General features: G+C 58.1%; 1 protein-coding gene across 4 annotated transcripts in view; it reads left to right on the top strand.

Annotated features, from left to right (window-relative positions):
* Positions 1–8,891: 8,891 nt before the first annotated feature.
* The window catches only part of LOC128847499 (zinc finger protein OZF-like), a 32,072-nt gene continuing 28,065 nt past the window's right edge, over positions 8,892–12,898 (top strand). Inside the window, exons 1-5 of one of the 4 annotated variants that reach the window (XM_054046960.1) lie at positions 8,892–9,103; positions 10,118–10,536; positions 11,216–11,303; positions 11,733–11,859; positions 12,368–12,481. In XM_054046960.1, coding sequence (XP_053902935.1) covers positions 10,499–10,536; positions 11,216–11,303; positions 11,733–11,859; positions 12,368–12,481 — 367 coding nt within the window. In that variant the 5' untranslated portion in view covers positions 8,892–9,103; positions 10,118–10,498. Of the gene's footprint in view, positions 9,104–9,458; positions 10,537–11,215; positions 11,304–11,732; positions 11,860–12,367; positions 12,482–12,898 lie in introns of those variants that run through there. The other 3 variants (XM_054046959.1, XM_054046964.1, XM_054046961.1) reach the window with 3 other exon arrangements.

Here is a 12,898-nt window from a genome sequence, read left to right as displayed (position 1 = left end):
GAGGAGGAGGAGGAGGGTGGCTTCTAGGGTCTGAGCAGGGGGAAAAAATTGACCGGTCGGGGGGTTATGCAGGTGACAAACACCTGCCAGGAATGGTCTATCTGTAGTCATTTGCTACATCAGAGAGCAGTTTTTTTACAATAGCCGTTTCTTATAAACCATTTACATATCTGCAACTGGTGCAGGTAGCAAATACCTACAGGGAACTGTTTCCTATACACACCTGCCAGCTCCCACTGTGTGCAGAGCAGAGGGAAGCCAACCCATGCTGTGCTGGAGGCAGGGACAGCCACAACTAGGTGGAGCTGAAAGAGAGCTGAAGTGGGGAAGGGGGTGTAGATGAGGGGGGGATGAGGGATGGGTCAGGGGCAGGAGGAGGATGCAGTGGACAGGGCAGGGTGCTGAAGGGGGGATGGGGCAATGCAGGGGAATAGAGAAGACTTATGGGCCAGATGGGAACAGAGCTGCAATAGAAGGAAACTGACAGTGGTGGGGGGGGGGGCGGGATGGGTCACTGTGAGGTAAAAGAGGGATGTCGGGGGAGAGACTGGAGGGAGGCTGTGAGAGCAAGAGAAGACTGGAAGGGGGAGAGACGGAAAAAGGGTGGGGGTCAGGGGGAAGGAGAGGGAGAGATAAAAGTGCAGCTCCCCCACCCTATGGGGAAGGAGTGTGGGGGCTGCCTCACCCAGCAGCCAGAGTGGAATTCTTTACCTCAAGTATCACTGAAGCTTTGGGGGTATGGGGAGGTTTCTGCCAAAGGGCTCAGAAGCTACAAAGCAGGTATCCAGACTAGGGATGTAAATAGCATTTTAAAGAAGTAATTGTTTCATGTATTGGTTAAACATTAAAGGAATTCACAACACAGGCCCCAGCCCAGGATCCCGGCTCTCTCCCCCGCCCAGCATCCCGGTTGCCACCATGACTGGTTTAGCCCAGCAAAGCACAGGGGGAGAGGCTGGAATTGCTCTGGACCCAGTGGACATTTTTTAGAGTAGGGGTTCGGTGCCCCCCCGATCCCTGACTGTGTCCCCCCACCCCCTTGAGTGGGGCCGGGAGCAGGACTATGGCTCCGGGAGGGGGGAGTTGGGATGCAGACAGGGGTAAGGGGCCTGAGGCTGGACATGGAAGCTGATGAAGTCATCCCCGTCATACTGGAATTCCCTCCCCACAATGTCCGGGGCTGTCCCAGTCCATGGCTAGCGTCCCATGGAAACCTGGGGGAGGGCAGGGACAGAACTAGGTCAGCAGCCAGAAGTGCTCAAAGATCATGAATCTGCCCCCCCCCCCCGCACCCCCAGTCATCTTACAGAGATTACAAAGGGGGGGGGGGGTTATTTGCCCTCTGGATTTGCACCTTTCCAGGGACACTGGGAAGAAAGGTCCTGTCACCTAGAGCCTGACGGCGTGTGGCCACTGCCAGAGCACGTGACCGAGCCACAGAATCCCTGCAGCACAGCCAGGGCCTGGGCAGGAGGCCTGGGACATGGGAGGGACAGACTGTGAACTGCCCTGGCATCCCACAGACGCTGTTTGTGCTTTCCCCATGCCCACAGTGTGGCAGTACCAGCCCGCTCTTCTTCGCCCCCCACCACTCTCTCCTGTGGCTACCAGCACGCAGAGTCGGTGCATCCACTAGCAAACTAGGCAGTTGCCTAGGGCGCCAAGATTTGAGGGAGCCGAAAAGCGGTGCCCAAAAAGTCTGGGATGCTCACCCCGCGCCGGCTAAATGTGTAACCCTCTTCGATCATCTCCGGCCAGCCGGGAAGTGATGTCATTCCTCCTCCAGCCGCCGGGGGCTCTGCGCTGCTCCCTGCTGCTCTGGTCTTCCCCAGGCCCCAGCCCCCGCTCAGCCCCGCCCTGCCCCCATTCCCCTGAGCTCTGCAGCGGGGCCAGGGCTGCACTCACCATCAGCAGGAAATACAGTGACCTGGCCTCAGCTGCGCCATAGGGGAGTGCTGGGGGCGTAGTTTCCCCCTGCCCCCCAAGCCATCCCTGACCCCCTGGAGGCCTCCCGCCCAGCTCCCGCTTCCCCCACGGAGGCCTGGGGCACCCCCCAAGCGCGGGGGGGGGGAGGGACTGCATAGGGCCCAAGAATATCTAGGGACGGCCCTGGTACCCGCCACCATGCCCTCAGCCAGCCCCTGCTGCACCCCCTGCCCTGCCTAAAGCCTGCCCTGCACCCACGCCTCCATCCAACCCCTGCAGCACACCCTCGCCGAAGCCCGCCAGCCCCACACCCCTAGCTCCAGCCAACCCTGCACCCCATCTCCAACCAGCTCTGCATCCCCTGCCCTCCCCGAAGGCAGCCAGCCCCTGCCGCAGCCCCGTACCCAAAGCCAGCCAGCCCCAAACCCCATCCCCTGCCTGCAGCCAGCCCCACACCCCCTGACTCCAGCCAGCCCCGCTCCCCCACCTCCATCGAACCCCTGCAGCACCCCCCACCCCAAAGCCAGCCAGCCGGACACCCCCTGTCTCCAGCCAACCCCGCACCCTATCTCCAACCAGCTCCGCATCCCCTGCCCTGCCCTGCCCGAAGCCAGCCAGCCCCACACCCCCTGCCTCCAGCCAGCCCCGCTCCCCCACCTCCATCAAACCCCTGCAGCACCCCCCACCCCAAAGCCAGCCAGCCAGACACCCCCTGTCTCCAGCCAACCCCGCACCCTATCTCCAACCAGCTCCGCATCCCCTGCCCTGCCCTGCCCGAAGCCAGCCAGCACCACACCCCCCTGTCTCCAGCCAACCCCTGCTGCACCCTCCTGCCCCAAAGCAGCCTCACGCCCTGTCAGGTTATTCATTTATTTTCATTAAATATGTAATCTAAATCATGAAATTAATACATTTCCAAGCCGAATATGTATTAATTCTAATGAACAATGCCATATTATGCAGTATTCATTTTTGAAAGTTTATAATAAGCGATGCTCCGGGGGGCAGTGGGGGGTGGGAGACGAAAGGTGGAAGTTTAGCCTAGGGTGCAAAATATCCTTCACTGGCCCTGCCAGCACGGACTAGCTTTGGCCCTTCCAGCATTAGTGTGCAGCAGATTTCACATCCATTGGACTCAGAGAAATACCTTTCCGGTGTTCTCCCGCCGCACTGCGATCACCCCTTCGCTATAGATGTGAAACTTGATTGACATATGTGATCGCTCTGATCAGCAGCTGTATGTGGAGAGGCTGGGGTCCCCTGAAGGTCCCCCCCAAAACCATCTCCGCTTAGTGTTGAAAGGGGACCTGGAGTTCAGCGCCTCTTGCATTCCACAGGTGCCGGGGAAGGCAGAGCGAGCTGCGATGTGAATCCACGTGATCGCTTTTAGTCCACAGCCCCAGCTCTGCCTCCACGCTGGGCATCAGTGTAATTCCTGCTTCCCCCAGGGAGATGAGACTCACTCCATGTGTCTGACTCCCCAGCAAGCGGAGAAATGAGACTAAAGCCTAGATTCCAAGGCCAGAAGAGATCATAGAGATATAATCTCATCTGCCCTCCTCTAGACCAGCCCAGAGACCTGCCCCCAAATAATTCCTACTGCAGAGCTTTTAGAAAAACATCCCATCTTGAATTAACAATGGGCAGCAAGGGAGAATCCACCAGAACCCTGGGTACATTGGTCCAGTGGCTAATTACTTTAAAATGTAAAGGCACTTGAGTTTGTTTTCTTTGTAATAAGGTTTCTGCCACCGTATCCAGGCAGGCAACTAGTGGAGTGAGGCTGGAATCCAGGGGAAGAGGCGTATAAGCCAACACAGCCAATGGCTTATCCGAGCATTAATGTCATGATTTGGGTTGCACTAGTTGCTGGGCAGTGGCTGTTTAACCAGCATTTCAGCCGGGAGCATTTCTAGTTTGTGCATTTCAAAGTCTGCCTTTGCTGCAGAAGAAACCCTAAGAAAATCCAGTCCGTGATCAATCTCTTGTCATTATTTTAAACACAGCTTTGGGATTCAGAGGGGAGAGCCGGAAGGAGTTTTTAGTCTTTCAAGGAGGCTCTACTGCTGTTTTAGGCTGAAAGGGTGTAGCAATAATTAGTGACAGCACAAGCTAATCAACCTATTAAAGGAACCTAGGGTGACCAGACGTCCCAATTTTATCGGGACTGTCCCGATATTTGCTTCTTTGTCCCGCGTGCCGAACAATGTTTGGTCAGGACACTGGACAAAGAAGAAATTTTGCCTTCCGCTCTGGCGCTCGGGCCCCCACCGCCCCGGCTCCGCCCTCTCCTTCCCCCATTGGCTCCCTCCCCAAATCCCCGCCCTCCCCAAATCCCCGCCTCTTCCCCAGCATTCCTCCTCCCTCACAGGCTTGCAGCATGGCGGCGCAAGCCTGGAGGGAGTGGGTGGCGCCGGTGCCTGGATCCTGGAGCTGGTGAGTCAGCTCCAGCACCCGGGCACCGGGCGGGCAAAGGGGGGCTGGCAAGGGAGGGAGACGGGGGGGCTCAGCTGTGAACCGTCCCGCCGCGCCAGAAGGCTTCTGCCTGGGCTGCTGCACCCGGGGCCGGGAGTGCAGCTTGGAGGCTGCTCCAGCCCTGCAGCCTGCGGGGCAGCACGGTGGGTCCGCTCGGGGCAGCGCGGAGCGGGCAGGTGCTGGGTGGGTGGCGCGGGGGCATGGGCCGAATCCCCGCTGCTGCTGGGGAGCCCCGCGCCTCTCCCTCCTGCTCGCGGCTGCGGCTCCTCAGCGGGACGTGCCCCCGGCCTGCCCCGGGCACATGCGGCGCGCATCCAGCTGCTCCTTCCCGGCGGAAGCTAATCAACCTATTAAATGAGCCAGAAGAAGCCTGAGAATGGCGGGGCCTGGACTTAGAAAAGTGCAGCTGCAAATGATCTCAGAGAGGGAAGCGAGGCCAGTGCCCGCAAATCAGCCAGACGTGGGCTGAGGATTTCTCTCCTGTGTTTGGAATTATGTTGACAGACTCCCCCTGCTCGGGCACAGAAACCACCCCCCAGCTGGGTCCAGGAGAGGCAGCACCCGTGCTTCTGAAAGGGGCTCTGCGTCAGATGGAGATTTCTGGTGCAGGACTGGAGAGGAAGGGTGGGCTTGTGGGTAAAGAACTTGACTGGGGCTCTGGAGAGGGACAGTCAGTTCCTGCCTCCACTGTGAATTTCCTGCTCATCAGTCAGTGCTTCAGTTTCACACCCGTGTATCTCTCGCTCCCCATGACTTTAGAAGAGGAACACTTCCGAACTAGAGCTGGTGGAATATTGGCAATTTTGGGGGAAAAAATTGAAAAGAGAACAATAAAGCTGAAATTTCAAAGTGTCCCTTGGAACAAGAATGCTGAAAATGCTTCAGTTCAGACCCCTCCTATTGTTTCATTTTCATCCTGGAGGTTCATTTTGGTTTGCTGGTGTGACGCAGTAGGGATGGGGTGGATTGACCTGGGAATGTGGTTTAGTTTTACTGGGGCTGTCTGCATGGGGGATGGGAGAGCAGGGGATGACTTTAGGTGAGGGATGGTACTTGAGCCTGTAACCTGAGCCAGGAAGGGCGTGGGGAGTCCACACCTTTGCCTGAGAAGCTGGACAAAGGGAGAGAGCCTGCTGGAGGGGTTTTTGGTTTCAGTTTGGGACTGGCTGGGAAGGGGCAGGGAACCCCAAGTCTGGGGTCTAAGATCCTTGCCCCCCAGAGGGACCTGGCTGAGGGGTCCTGGTTGTACTTACAAGCCCTACTTGAGACTGTGTTTCTGTCATCTAATAAACCTTCTGTTTTACTGGCTGGCTGAAAGTCACGGTGAATCGCAGGAAGTGGGGGGGTGCAGGGCCCTGTAGGGTTACCATATTTTGAGTGTCCAAAAGGAGGACACTCCACGGGGCCCGGCCCCGCCCACGCCCCAACTCCACCCCTTCCCCAAAGTCCCCGCCCCAACTCCGCCCCCTCCCCTGCTTCCCGCGAACATTTGATTCGTGGGAAGCCTGAAGCAGGTAAGCAGGGTTTGGGGGGAGGAGACGCGGCCCAGTCTGGCCCCCCGGCGTCTCCAGCCTGGGTCGGCTCGGGCCCTGGGGTGCCGGCCCCAGGCCAGCCCCCGGCCCGCCCAGGACTGCCGGTCCCTGGCCCGGCCCTCGGCTCAGCAGCCCCGGCCCCCAGCCCCCGGCTCGGCACCACCGGCCCGGCCCCCGGCCCCCAGCCCCCGGCCCAGCACCGCCGGCCCCGCATGTCCCGATTTTCCCGGACATGTCTGGCTTTTTGGGATTTCCCCCCAGACGGGGATTTGGAGCCCAAAAAGCCGGACATGTCTGGGAAAATCCGGACGTATGCTAACCCTAGGGCCCTGACTCCCACATACTCCATGACAGCTGGTCACCTTTTATGAAATATGACATGGTACCATGTTGGCAACAGGAACCGAAATGGTAAACATGTCACCAAAATTTACATGCTTCTGCAAAACATTTTGATTTTGATAAAACTGAAGTTTTGGGATCTGGCAGACTGGGGCTGGACTGGCTCTGGAGAGAGATCAGTACACAGGCGCTCAGCCGACTCCCCTCCACCCGGAGAGCCGATTGCAGAGTTGGACACTGAGGAGTTGCTGATATTCAGAACAGAGTTCGTGCCACTGTTTCCGTAGCATCCCTGCCAGCTGTCAGCCTGCTCCAGCAGCGGGGCTCTCAGCCATGCAGTGAGAGATGGACACACCTGGGGAGAGCAGGGGAGACGTGCAAGAGGCAGAGGAAGAGTGAGGAGCAGCTGGGGAGGAGAATGGCTCTACTTGCTAAAAGAGGAAGGGGGGGCAGGAGGGAAGGAAGGGGGTGGGATGAGGAGGAGATGGTGAGGTGGGGAAGGGGTATGGGATGGGGAAGAGAAGGTGATAGGAGAAGTGGGGAAGGGGGAAGCTGGAGTCCAGCATGTGGCATCCACTTGGCAGACGCTGGGGCTCCCCTGTTAAGCAGGCCCATCGAACCCTCACCCTGACAAGCCCCACCTCCCCTGCATCTGTATCACCCCAATGAGATTCCCAGATACCCTCCCCACTAAGCCCCAACCACCTGCACCTGTACCCCCATCCAAATGAACCCCACCTCCCCTGCATGTAGACCCCCCTGCTGAGCCCCAAACACCTTCACCTGGATCCCCTGCAGAGTCCCATTGTCCCTGCACCTGGCACCCCCCAAGGAGCTTCTGTGCATCCAGATCTCCCACTGAGCTGCCCACACCCAGGTTGCCCCACAGAGAACTCTCTTACCCCCACCTGGATCTCCCCACACTAAGTCCCTCTGCACTCGGATCCTGCTGCCGGGCTGAGCCTGCTCACCCACACCTGGTGTGCCTGGCACGGGGGGGCAGGGCCCCAAGGTGATTCTGGGGCAGGCCTGGCCCTTGCGCTGTGTCAGGGTCAGGTGCAGCCTCACTGAGGCATCCCTGTCCTGGGGTGGTGTGGGGTGGGGTGGGGGGAGGCTGCAGGGTGATCTCCCACCTCCATGCAACCAGTGGCCTGTGCTCCCCACTGCCATGTTGGAGCCTCCACATTTATTTATTGACAAATAAAATTTTCAGAATTTTAAAATATTGTGTGCAGAATTTTTAAATTGGTGCAGAATCCCCTCAGGAATATGGGGTGTGTGCAGCTGTGATGGTGGGTGTGTGAGGAAGGAGGTGGGCAGTGGGGAGACCCATGGGCGGGGGGCGCTGGGCGAGCGGTGTGGAGTGCAGGGTCCTGTGCAGTTGGGGTGGAAGGCCAGTGGGGGAGGTCTCTGGACGAGGGGGCGCTGGGCATAAGAGTGGTGCTTTGGGCAGGGGGTGGTGTGGTGCAGGCCCGCCCAGGAGGGGAAGGGGCACGCTGGCAGCACAGCGCTGGGCTGGTTTGTAAACAGCGCCCTCTCCTGGGCTGCGCAGAGCAGGGCCGCTCCTGACCTGCTGTGCCTCATAGTGCCCAGCTCACCCTTTACTCTGGAGACTGACCATCCCGCCCCCTGCACCTTGCCCCGTGGGGGCCCACAAATAGGTTAGGCACTGGGCCCACGAAGAGTTAATCCAGCCCTGCAGAGTGGAGCTAAGAGTTTTCCTTTTGCCTTTCTGATTGTGTCCTGATTTTTTTTAATTAATTGCTGTTTAGTAAATTAATTTGTTCTGAACTATAGACAATGGTCAGGGAATAGGTCAGGGAAGCGTCCAGAGTGGAGGAAGAGCCCTGGAGTGGGGACGCTCTAGCCCGTGTCCTGAGTGGTCACAACCAGATTGGGGGGCGAGCCCCTCAGGAAGCCTGGGCCCAGCCTTGTCGGGGTTATAAGGACTTTGCCACACACGACAGTGGAAGGGGAGCCCTCAAGGTGAGGCAGGCTCTGGGTGAAGGGAGTGGGAGCGAGGACTCAGATCCTTCCGCTATTCGATTCCACCCGGGGGTGTTTAAGTCAGGAAAGTTCCCCCCAATAGCGGGACCATGTCCCCGCTTACCTCTGTGCATGTTTACTGGTTTCTCCTAAAGTTCACTAAGTATTTTAGGTTTCAGAGTAACAGCCGTGTTAGTCTGTATCCGCAAAAAGAAGAACAGGAGTACTTGTGGCACCTTAGAGACTAACAAATTTATTAGAGCATAAGCTTTCGTGGACTACAGCCCACTTCTTCGATATGCATCCGAAGAAGTGGGCTGTAGTCCACGAAAGCTTATGCTCTAATAAATTTGTTAGTCTCTAAGGTGCCACAAGTACTCCTGTTCTTCTTTTTAAGTATTTTAGGAAGAAGTGTCAGAGCGGCCACCAGCGAGAGTTGCTGGCCCCAGTTTGAAGCAACCAAAAATTTGGTCGTGAGAATCCCTGGGCTAGATGCTCACGATGGGCCCTTCTGAACTAGGAGCCGGACACAGAGATGCTGCAGCGCGATGGGTTGATCGCTAGGACCCAGGAGCAGCTGGGAGGCGGCTCTGGGGGAGCGATCGCTGGGCTCAGGCCCGGCAGCAGGAAGTGACTCGCAGCCGCTGCGGGGACTCTGGCTCCAGGCTCCTGGCGAGATCCCCGAGCCCCGGCGGCTGGTGCTGGGAGCCCGGAGCCCGGGCTGCAGCCGGGAGAGGGGAATCTCCAGCAGGGCCCTTCCCGCTGCTCCCCAGGAGCCTCTCCCAGGGCAGAGCCCCCAGCCCGGCCAGGCCCTGCCCCAGGGGGCCCCGCTCGGAGGGAAGGTGAGAGAGACCCGACCCCCCCCCGTCACCCCCGGGCTGCAGGGGGAGGGTTTGGCCCCAGGCTGCTCCCAGCGGAGCTGGCTGCGATTCCCGCCCTGGGCCCGGGAAAGCTGCCGCCAGCTCCCGGTGTGTGCGGGGCGGGGGGAGGATCCTGTTACCACCCATCCCCCTCCCCCCATCTGCTGCTTTGTTTCGCTGCCCCTGACCGCGCTGGTGCGGAGGGAGGCTGCAGCTCAGGGAGATCTGGGGGGGGGGGGGTAAATGGGTGGGACAGAAGGTGGGCAGGGGCCAAACTGAATGCAGGGTGGGGGGCCCTATTTGGGGTCCGGGGAAGGAGCGAGGCCCAGGGGCAGAATCAGGGCCGGGGGCAGCACAGGTGCTGGATCTAGGCTGGTGGGGCCCTGACACACCCACTAGCTTGAAGGGTTTTCCATCCTATCCAGGGTTTACAGTTTCGTTCAATGGCTCTCAGTGCCCCCCACTGTACAGATTGTTTCAGCCCCCCCTGTCTGGGACTAGGAGCCAGGAATAAGAACAGAGTACAGCAGGTGGGGGGTGAACGTAGGGCTGAGGAAGGCAAGACCCTCCACTGTAGGGGCAGGACCCCCAACCCCTGAGAACCCCCAACATCCCTCCAACCCACTGAGCCTGTGGCCCCAGCCTCCCTGGTCCTGGAGCCCAGGGAGGATGCACGGCCCCATCCTCACCCCGAGGGCAGCCGAAGGAGAAGCCTGAGACGCTCCTCACAGGGGCCGTGCACCCCACCTCCGCAGTCAGCTGTGACTCTCAGCCAGCTTGGAAAACAGACGGGTTTATTGGTCGCTGGGAACACAGCATAGAACAGAGCTTGTTAGCACAGAAATCAGGAGCCTTCAGCAAAGTCCATCTTGGGGAGAATCCAAAGTCCCGAGTCCTGGACTCTCCTCACTGAGTCCCAAAGCAGGAGACTGACCCGCTTCCAGACCCGCCTTCCTCAGTGATGCCCAGCTGCCTCTGTGCTTTCTCTCTTTCCAGGAAAACAGGTCACCTGGCTTCCCCCTCTCTCTTTGTTCTCCAACACCTTCAGCTGGCTGGCTCCTTGCCATGATACAGAATTTTGGCCATTCTTTATGCCCAGGCAGCCACTCTGCAGTCACACCTGCCCTCTGGAGGTCTCTGCAATGATCACACACCTGTATCCCACCAGCTTGAAACTTGAGTAACACGTGGGGAAACTGAGGCACACACAGTATTCAGAGAAAACATTAAGAACATTCCCACTTCATCACACCCCTCTGAGACCAGCCTAGGGGCTCTTTCTCCAGTGGCTGGAACCACTCTAACCATACCAGTCCCTGAGCCTGAGCCTCCAGGTGATGAAGAGACCTGGTGAAAGGGCTGGAGCTGGGCAGGCAAATGACTCTGCACAAAGGGCCCCTTTCAGGGACCAGCTGGTGAGTTTGGCCTACAAGGGGAGGGGCTCCCTGTGTCTGTGAGCCCCAGAGCTGCTGCCCTCAGTGACAGAGCTGGGTTCAACCCCCGTTACCAGTGTCAGAGCTGCCTGATGAGAGCAAAGGCCCACGACAATGGGGCAGTCGCCCGTTCTCTAGGGCGAGGGAAGAAGATAAAAGGGGAGAGCGGAGAGACTTGAAGGGCAGCAGGAGCAAAAAGTGGGGAGGGAGGTTCCCAGCTCCCAGCCCGGCCCAGATCCATTCCCTGCACCCCCGGGGCAGTCAGCTCTCCTGGGAACAAGGGGAGGAGCTGAGAGAGGAAAAGCCAGTTGCTGACTCTGCTGAGCTCCGCACTACTGAGGGAGACGGGGGAGAGCTAGAGGGGTTACAATACACTGTAGGGCAGTGCCCTAAAGTGACTCCTTTGATTCTGCTCTTTTTCCAGTGTTTGGCTCAGAGATGCTGTTCTGGGGAGATTTAGAACGGACATGGTGGGATTAGTTCTAATGGGGGGCGAGGGGCCTGTCTGGGGTGATAATGGACTAACTGGGTTTCTTCCCAGCATGGCAGAGACATCGAATCATAGTGTCTGTCTGCAGGGAGAGAGCCTGGGGGGAATCGGGGAGTGACATGGACTCCAGGCCCTTATGAAACCTGCCCAATAATTCTGCTCCTCTGACAGGCTGAGGAATCGTGTCCACATTTCGCTTCAGATCGGTCCTTCTTCCAGGAGACACGGCAGGGAAATGGCTGTGATGGAGCCAGCTCAGGTAGGGGATTTTTAGGGAGCTTGTGGTGGTGGTGGTATTGTAGAGGGATTAAACACACAGGGTGGGACGAGGTGTGATAAACCTGCTAGAACATGATCAACCTGGGCCTGATTTTCTGAACGGGCCTCTTGGTAGTGGGGGGAGGGGAAACATTCCTCCATTTCTGAAGCTTTTGGGATTCCTGTCCCAGGCTCAGAGCTCTGCTTCCTGTATCAGCCTGTGGCTGGGAGGCGTCTGAGAAATGAGAAGACCCTGCTGGTCTGCTGCGGGGTCCAAGGAGCTCTCACCTTCTGCCCACCCCGTGGAGCCTCCTGGCTGCTCTGAGCATGGTGGGGGGGAAGATTCTGCTTTTCTGTCCCTCCTCCCCTGTAACTAGTGGGATTGTGGCTGGGGCAGCAGGTGCTGAGTTGGGGATTCTTGCTGTTTCAGGAGCCGGTGACCTTCGAGGAGGTGGCTGTGTATTTCACCCAGCGGCAGGGGGCTCTGCTGGACCCCACTCAGAGAGCCCTCTACTGTGACGTCATGCGGGAGAACTACGAGATGGTGACCTCGCTGGGTAAGGGATTCCTGGCCCCTTGGTTATTGGAAGCTGGGGGGGTGTGCATGTCTGACACCGGTCAGGTTCTTCCCTCATCACTCCCTAACGAGACCAGGGTGTCAAAACCTAAGGCACATACTAAATCATCCCCACTGGACCCCCCTAGCTTGCAAGGTGGAGAAGCCGTGTATTGTCCTGTCTGTGTTGTTTCTCTGTCACACACACAGAATCCCTCTTCTCCCTCCTCCTTGGGAATAGCTCCAGGCATATGGAGGGCTCTGGGCTCCGCAGGTTTAGAAATAGGCAGGGGTTTAACACTAGAGCTGGGTGTGAATCATAATTCCCCCCACCTCCCCAGACGTCTGCCTCCCCCGAGGGGGCTCAGTGACCATGTTTCTGTCCTCTTAGATTCCACATTCCCCAGCACAGCACAGGGACAGGTTCCACTCATGGAATGTCCTTTCTGACGGACGCTCTCTCAATCCTCCATGCACCCTGATCTGCTCTGATTTCACTCCCTGCACAGGATTTCCCCTTCCCAAACCTGACCTGATTAGCCGGCTGGAACGAGGGGAAGAGCCGTGGGTGCCCGATCTCCAGGGCTGTGAGGAAAGAGAGGTCCCAAGAGGCACCCACACAGGTGAGGACTGACACAGAAACCATCTGGGGAATGAAGGAAAAAGTTGAGAATCCCAGAAATGTGGTATCAGTAACTGCCCTCAGTTCTTCCTCATCTCACCCAGGGCAGGGTTACAGTCAGCAGATATCACTGACATAGCTTCCCACGTGTCCTCTTACCTGCAGGTCTTTCTTTCCCAACGTTCCTTCTCTGTGAAAGTTTGGGTGGGATGTGGAGGCAAAATCCAATTGCTCCGTCTGTGCAGCTTTAGTATGTTGGTTTTCCCTCGGTGCTACTCCTCTTCCAATGACTCCTGTCTGGATTGTGTCTCTCTCCAAGCAGATGATGGGAGAGTGAGTGAGAAGGAGGAGGGGAATCAACAACAGGAAGTTCCTGGGCACGGGGAATCACAGGGGACCTTTGTGGAAGACCTCATAA

The sequence above is a fragment of the Malaclemys terrapin genome, chromosome 13 (genome assembly GCF_027887155.1).
Source record: "Malaclemys terrapin pileata isolate rMalTer1 chromosome 13, rMalTer1.hap1, whole genome shotgun sequence".
Lineage (NCBI taxonomy): Eukaryota > Metazoa > Chordata > Testudines > Emydidae > Malaclemys > Malaclemys terrapin.
Note: the sequence above shows the minus strand (reverse complement) of the source record. Positions and strands in the feature narration are given on the sequence as shown.